Source organism: Conger conger, chromosome 4 (assembly GCF_963514075.1).
Source record: "Conger conger chromosome 4, fConCon1.1, whole genome shotgun sequence".
Classification (NCBI taxonomy): domain Eukaryota; kingdom Metazoa; phylum Chordata; class Actinopteri; order Anguilliformes; family Congridae; genus Conger; species Conger conger.
This window is the reverse complement of record NC_083763.1, coordinates 78,705,955-78,713,454: the sequence shown is the minus strand read 5'-3', so window position 1 is coordinate 78,713,454 and position 7,500 is coordinate 78,705,955. Positions and strand designations below refer to the sequence as shown.

Sequence of the window (7,500 nt, the reverse complement as noted above, 5' to 3'; positions counted from 1 at the left end):
GTGTGTGTGTATAGTGTGTATGTAATGTGTGTGTGTGTGTGTGTATAGTGTGTATGTAATGTGTGTGTGTGTGTGTGTGTGTGCGTGTGTGTGTATATAGTGTGTATGTACTGTGTGTGTGTGTGTATGTAATGTGTGTGTGTGTGTGTGTGTGTGTATGTAATGTGTGTGTGTGTGTGTATAGTGTGTATATAATGTGTGTGTGTGTGTGTGTATAGTGTGTATGTAATGTGTGTGTGTGTGTGTGTGTATAGTGTGTATGTAATGTGTGTGTGTGTGTGTGTATAGTGTGTATGTAATGTGTGTGTGTGTGTGTGTATAGTGTGTATGTAATGTGTGTGTGTGTATATAGTGTGTATGTACTGTGTGTGTGTGTGTGTGTAATGTGTGTGTGTGTATAGTGTGTATGTAATGTGTGTGTGTGTGTGTGTATAGTGTGTATGTAATGTGTGTGTGTGTGTGTGTATAGTGTGTATGTAATGTGTGTGTGTGTGTGTGTATAGTGTGTATGTAATGTGTGTGTGTGTGTGTATAGTGTGTATGTAATGTGTGTGTGTGTGTGTGTATAGTGTATGTAGCAGCAGTAGTTCTCACCGCAGGCTTCTGCAGACACAGCTCGATGGCGTTCTCCATCATCCTCTTCACAAAGTGCAGGGACTTCTGGGGGTAGGATGGGAACAGCAGGGGGCTGTCTGGATAGGACAGAGAGGCTGTCAATCAACCAATCCCTAACACTGTCACAGTTGGACTATTATTTGTGCTTGTTGAGTCATAAGCTGCTACAATGTGTGACATCATCCTGCTAGTGTAGCTACTCCTGTGGCGACACTTCAATATTTGGCAATATCACAAATTTCACAATATCACAAAAAAATACAATACGGTGTATGTGTGTGTGTGTGTGTGTGTGTGTAGTGTACCTTTCAGGTGTGAACTCTCTTGCAGGAAGCTCAGCCATTGGTTCCCACTGGTGTTGGGCGGGGAAACCAGATCCTCATCTTCATCCTTAAGATACTGAACACACACACACACAGTCACATACACACACATTCACACACAGTCACATAGACACACACACTCCTACACTACACACATGCACACTGTACACTCCCCACACACACACACACACACACTCTCTCACCTGGCCGACTCGCTCCACATTGAAGTACTTGCCCTTGCGGTCGAACAGTTCCTCGTTCTGTAGGGGAGGGGAGACACCATTACTGCTGAGCGAGGGGGCGGAGACTCAGCGTCTCCATGACAACGGCACCTGCGCTTACCTCACTGAAGTGCTCCGAGAGAAAGTCTGCCACAAAGGAGATGTCCTTCTGCGTCATCTGAGGAAGAAACAAACGCCATCACCCACAACATCTACACACGCCTGCTGCTGCCACCACAGTGCTGATCCGAGACCCTGCTGATCCGAGACCCTGCTGATCCGAGACCCTGCTGTGCATCGGTGCTGCTCACCTTGTTCAGCTCCGGGGGCACGTGGTCCTCGGACATACGCAGCATCGCTGCAATCAAAGATCCAGAGTCACCAGCATATACCTGCACCCAGCCCCTCACCTGGTTACCTGCACACACCCAGCCCCTCACCTGGTTACCTGCACACACCCAGCCCCTCACCTGGTTACCTGCACACACCCAGCCCCTCACCTGATTACCTGCACACACCCAGCCCCTCCCCCTGGTTACCCACGTACAGCCAGCCCCTCACCTGATTACCTGCACACACCCAGCCCCTCACCTGGTTACCTGCACACACCCAGCCCCTCACCTGGTTACCTGCACACACCCAGCCCCTCACCTGGTTACCTGCACACACCCAGCCCCTCCCCCTGGTTACCCACATACACCCAGCCCCTCCCCTGGTTACCCACATACACCCAGCCCCTCCCCCTGGGCTTACCCACATACACCCAGCCCCTCCCCCTGGGCTTACCCACATACACCCAGCCCCTCCCCCTGGGCTTACCCACATACAGCCAGCGGAAGAAGGCTTTGAAGTTCTTCATGCTTCGGTCTATGACCCTGCAGCACAAACGGGAAACGGGAAACGGGAAACGGGAAACGGGGTGAAATCTGCTCTGGGAGCTAGTAGCTATTACTTGCCTAGCAAACCCCTCCAATTTCCCACAATGCACTGCAGAGAGAGTACTCACTGCAGAAGCTCATTGGCCTTCAGTGTAAAGGAGCCCACAGCAGTTATTGCATCTTAAACAGAAACAGAAATTAGTGAGTCATTTTCCATCATTACTTTAGCTCATGGTATGAGGCGTCTGCCAAATGCCAATAATGTAGTGTAGTGTAGTGTAATGTAGTGTAGTGTAGTGTAGTGTAGTGTAGTGTAGTGTAGTGCAGTGCAGTGCAGTGTAGTGTAGTGTAGTGCAGTGCAGTGCAGTGTAGTGTAGTGTAGTGTAGTGTAGTGTAATGTAATGTAGTGTAATGTAGTGCAGTGCAGTGCAGTGTAGTGTAGTGTAGTGTAATGTAATGTAGTGTAATGTAGTGCAGTGTAGTGTAGTGTAGTGCAGTGTAGTGCAGTGTAGTGTAGTGTAGTGTAATGTAATGTAGTGTAATGTAGTGTAATGTAGTGCAGTGCAGTGCAGTGCAGTGTAGTGTAGTGTAGTGTAGTGTAGTGTAGTGTAGTGTAGTGTAATGTAATGTAATGCAGCTGAAGTATGTGTCAGAATAAGAGTCCTGAGGGAAATACCTTCTATTGCTGCCGAATCCAGGCCCAGGGGCTGAAACTTCTGTTTCCATAGTGACATCCCCCTCACCTCACTCAGGTGGTACAGCAGGGCTTCTGAGCCACTGGGGGGGGGGGGGTACACTGGTGAGGTCAGGGGGTCAGGGGTCCCACACAGAGGTGAGAGAGGTATCAGACAGGTATCAGACAGGTATGTGTACCTCTGCAGGTGGCTGATCACAAGCTTCTGGATGCTGGAGTATGATGACTCGATCGACTGCCCCAGCTTCTTCAGCCCCTGTGGACACATTTACGCAGAAATACTCTACATACTGCTAATACTGCTAACAGTTATACTCTACATACTGCTAATACTGCTAATACTGCTAACAGTTATACTCTACATACTGCTAATACTGCTAACAGTTATACTCTACATACTGCTAATACTGCTAACAGTTATACTCTACATACTGCTAATACTGCTAACAGTTATACTCTACATACTGCTAATACTGCTAACAGTTATACTCTACATACTGCTAATACTGCTAACAGTTATACTCTACATACTGCTAATACTGCTAATACTGCTCACAGTTGTACTCTACATACTGCTAATACTGCTAATAGTTATACTCTACATACTGCTAATACTGCTAATAGTGCTAACAGTTATACTCTACATACTGCTAATACTGCTAATAGTTATACTCTACATACTGCTAATAGTGCTAACAGTTATACTCTACACACTGCTAATACTGCTAATAGTTATACTCTACATACTGCTAATAGTGCTAACAGTTATACTCTACATACTGCTAATACTGCTAATAGTGCTAACAGTTATACTCTACATACTGCTAATACTGCTAATAGTTATACTCTACATACTGCTAATAGTGCTAACAGTTATACTCTACATACTGCTAATAGTGCTAACAGTTATGATCTACAAATATAGTGCTAACACAGTGCTAATAATTATACTCTCCAGACATAACGCGAACACAGTACTAAGAATTACACTCTACAGACATAACGCTAACACAGTGCTAACAGTTATACTCTACAGACATAATGCTAACACAGTACTAATAGTTATACTCTACAGACATAACGCTAACACAGTACTAATAATTACACTCTACAGACATAACGCTAACACAGTGCTAACAGTTATACTCTACAGACATAATGCTAACACAGTGCTAACAGTTATACTCTACAGACATAATGCTAACACAGTACTAACAGTTATACTCTACAGACATAACGCTAACACAGTGCTAACAGTTATACTCTACAGACATAACACTAACACAGTGCGGACACCTATGAGGCTTTGTCAGGGTTGGAGCCACAAATGTAATGGAATGTAACCTACAAGACGGTAGATCTCCAGGAACAGGGTCGGACAACAGCTCTCTACAGGCGTTACACACTGCTACACACTGACACAGGCACACTGACACAGGCACGTAAACGGGGAGCTTTAACTGGTCCTGTGAGACTTACCTTCACTGTCAGCTGGTTCATCAGCAGAGCCTGCAGTTCAGGACTGTCCACAGAGGCACACAGTAATGTATCAAACACACACACACACACACACTATATGTAATAAAATATAACAATCTTCAGCATTACAGGCCTACATCTAGGATTTTATTTTCTTTCTAGGTCTTGGATCAATGAGGAACCTTCAATAAAATTAAACATGAATTAACAATTTCAAGTGTTCTTCAATAAATAATGCATCAGAACTGTGTTCTGTGCCTTTGCTCCACCTAGAGGACACACTGTGTTACTGCGCCTTTGAGGAAGCCTGTTCATCTTTCATTTGCTATTTTCTCTTCAATATATCAAACTGCATTGACAGGTATTATTGCAGGTATCCTTTCTCCAGGTGTGTGAGAGAGGTGTGGGCTGCCTCACCTGGACTTCCCCCACAGCAGAAGTTCCAGAAACTCATCCTGAACCTGTGTGCTGGTGTTCTTCTCCTGGGAGAGAGCAGAGAGCAGATGTTATTCCACATTAGCCAACAACACCGAACGGACGTGATTTGGGTCTTACAATGCCAACTAGCGGATTGGCGGCTGACCTGCGATTAAAGGTATCGGCTAATATTACAGTGATTAAAGTGTATTATAACCAAATAACAGTTTTCTGTGTTTTCCCCTTCAGCATTCCCCACTGTTATCACTGTCCCCACTGTAACGTCTGTGGCCAACAGAAAAAAAATGAGAATAAGTTGGTGAACGTTAGTGAAACACACTTAGTGTAACACACGTTAGTGTAACCAAACATACTCCTGTAACACACTCCTGTAACCAAACACACTCCTGTAACACACTCCTGTAACCAAACATAGTCCTGTAACACACTCCTGTAACCAAACATACTCCTGTAACACACTCCTGTAACCAAACACACTCCTGTAACACACTCCTGTAACCAAACACACTCCTGTAACCAAACACACTCCTGTAACAGCACTCCTGTAAACTCCGTTTGAGCTGCTGTTGATGTGGTGTGACCCCTGACCCCTGACCTGGACGAACTTGGTGAGCCGCAGGTCCATCTGTGTCAGGATGTCCTCCCAGGCCTCACACATGCAGGTGAGGGACAGCCTCAGGTACTGAGGAAGGAGAGCACACAGCATCACGTCTCCATGGCAACGGCACAGGAACCTGCCATCCAACAGCACATGTGTGTGTGTGTGTGCGTGCGTGCGTGCCTGTGTGAGTGTGAGTGTATGTGAGTGTGTGTGAGTGTGTGTGTGTGAGTGTGTGTGAGTGTGTGTGTGTGAGTGTGTGTGAGTGTGTGTGTGTGAGTGTGAGTGAGTGTGTGTGAGTGCGTGAGTGTGTGTGAGTGCGTGAGTGTGAGTGTGTGTGAGTGTGTGTGAGTGTGTGCGTGTGAGTGAGTGTGTGTGAGTGTGTGTGAGTGTGTGTGTGTGTGTGTGTGTGTGTGTGTGTGTGCTCACCTGAAGCAGGGTGGAGATGTGTGTGAACTTGCGGGCCATCCTGGTCACCTCTGCCAGGCAGTCAGACAGCAAGCCTGTGTCCAGCTGCAGGAGGACACATGTCTCCATGGAAACTGCACTCAGCACTGGGTGAGTCCCAGTACTACAATCACCCCCTGTGCTCACCTGCCCCCAGACACTGCCCCCTACCCCCTGCCCCTTCACACTCACCTGCCCCCAGACACTGCCCCCTTCCCCCTGCCCCCAGACACTGCCCCCTACCCCCTGCCCCTTCACACTCACCTGCCCCCTGCACCACCCCCTACCCCCTGCCCCCTGCCCCAGACAGTGCCCCCTCCACACTCACCCCTCCACACTCACCTGGACATAGCTGATGTAGGGGAGCTGGTTGGTGGGCGTGACCTCGGTGATGACGGACAGGGACCTCAGGTCGCTGGAGAGAGAGAGGCTGCGGCAGGTACCCAGCACCTGGGGACAGGAAGGGGAGGGGCTTAACTGCAGCACCAAGGGGAAGAGGAGGAGCTTACACAGAGCGGACAGGAAAAATCAACGCTGGCGAAACCCGACCCCTTACCCCGCTGAGGGAGGCTATCCGGTACATGCCATACGCGTAGAGCTCCACAAACCCAGAGGACCCGCCCAGCACCAGGACATTCAGCCTGCAGACCAATCAACAACTGAGAATAAACATCACTCACTCACTCACACTCTTTCTCTCTCTCACTCACTCACTCACTCACTCTCTCACTCTCTCACTCTCTCACTCTCTCACTCTCTCTCACTCTCTCTCACTCTCTCTCACTCTCTCTCACTCTCTCTCACTCTCTCTCTCTCTCTCACTCTCTCTCACTCTCTCTCACTCTCTCACTCAGCATTATTAATGGAGACGAGACTCCTGTTCTCTCTGTGACTTACCGGGCTTCACCGAGAAGATTCATGATCTCATCCGACTTCTCCTCACTGACAGACAGACAGACAGACAGAGTTAATTTGACACTCAGACATCTCCACCAAGCCAATCTCAGCAGTGAGCACTGCGATGACCTGGCATTGGACACCTGCAGCGACAGGTAAGGGCCACACTCACCTGAATATCTTTGATGTTGTGCTGTAGCTGGGAATGGGAATGAAACACAAGTGAATTCAAACGACAGCACCAGGACAGAGCAGAGATTATATGAGAAACACAGCGGTTTCAATCAAAATGTAAAGAAAAACAGGCGCTTACCTTTTCGGAAGTGTGGGTAATTTGGGGAGGAACAGGTTGGACTCGTCTTCAGAGTTGTAAAAGGACGTGAGGACACTAAAAGGTAAGCGAGAGGCACTTTGAGCACAAGCACACTGAACATGGAGTGGAATGCATGTGTAATACTTTGCCAATGTCTGTGCATCAGACTATTCTATTAGATGGAAGTCTGTTCTTCCATCAGCAACTATTCCCCTCTGCTGCTTCAATTCCTGAGTGACATCCCACTTCCTGCGTACGACCTCACATCCTCTACACTACATCACTTCCTGTGTGCTACATCACTTCCTGTGTGCAGGGCTGAGACCTGCTCTCCTCCAGGATATGGACCCAGTGCAGGCAGGTGACGGGGCTCTCCACGGGGAACGTGTGCAGCACTTCCGCCTTCTCCGCGTCGCACAGCACCACCAGCTTCCTGTCGCCCACGCCGAAGGCCAGGACTGGACAACATGGAGGAGAAAAATCACAGAAAATCACAGAAATGCTCATCACCCAAGTAATGCCCACAGCCCTGCCAACGTAATACAGCAAACCCACAGCCCTCCCAGGCACTGCAGTGTGAAGATGGGCCGGACGACC

At 48.1% G+C, this 7,500-nt stretch overlaps 1 protein-coding gene across 2 annotated transcripts in view; it reads right to left on the bottom strand.

The window, feature by feature from the left end:
* anapc4 (anaphase promoting complex subunit 4) overlaps positions 1-7,500 on the bottom strand; it is a 16,466-nt gene that overhangs the window by 6,740 nt on the left and 2,226 nt on the right. For both annotated transcript variants that reach the window (XM_061238824.1, XM_061238825.1), the window contains 19 exons: positions 7,229-7,361; positions 6,904-6,978; positions 6,763-6,789; positions 6,591-6,635; positions 6,250-6,334; positions 6,036-6,143; positions 5,676-5,759; positions 5,244-5,330; positions 4,628-4,692; positions 4,211-4,253; positions 2,911-2,987; positions 2,714-2,814; positions 2,166-2,217; positions 1,979-2,034; positions 1,471-1,517; positions 1,281-1,337; positions 1,142-1,198; positions 921-1,014; positions 595-692 (listed from right to left, as the gene is read on the bottom strand). In XM_061238824.1, coding sequence (XP_061094808.1) covers positions 595-692; positions 921-1,014; positions 1,142-1,198; positions 1,281-1,337; positions 1,471-1,517; positions 1,979-2,034; positions 2,166-2,217; positions 2,714-2,814; positions 2,911-2,987; positions 4,211-4,253; positions 4,628-4,692; positions 5,244-5,330; positions 5,676-5,759; positions 6,036-6,143; positions 6,250-6,334; positions 6,591-6,635; positions 6,763-6,789; positions 6,904-6,978; positions 7,229-7,361 — 1,391 coding nt within the window. The remainder of the gene's footprint in view (positions 1-594; positions 693-920; positions 1,015-1,141; positions 1,199-1,280; positions 1,338-1,470; positions 1,518-1,978; positions 2,035-2,165; positions 2,218-2,713; positions 2,815-2,910; positions 2,988-4,210; positions 4,254-4,627; positions 4,693-5,243; positions 5,331-5,675; positions 5,760-6,035; positions 6,144-6,249; positions 6,335-6,590; positions 6,636-6,762; positions 6,790-6,903; positions 6,979-7,228; positions 7,362-7,500) is intronic.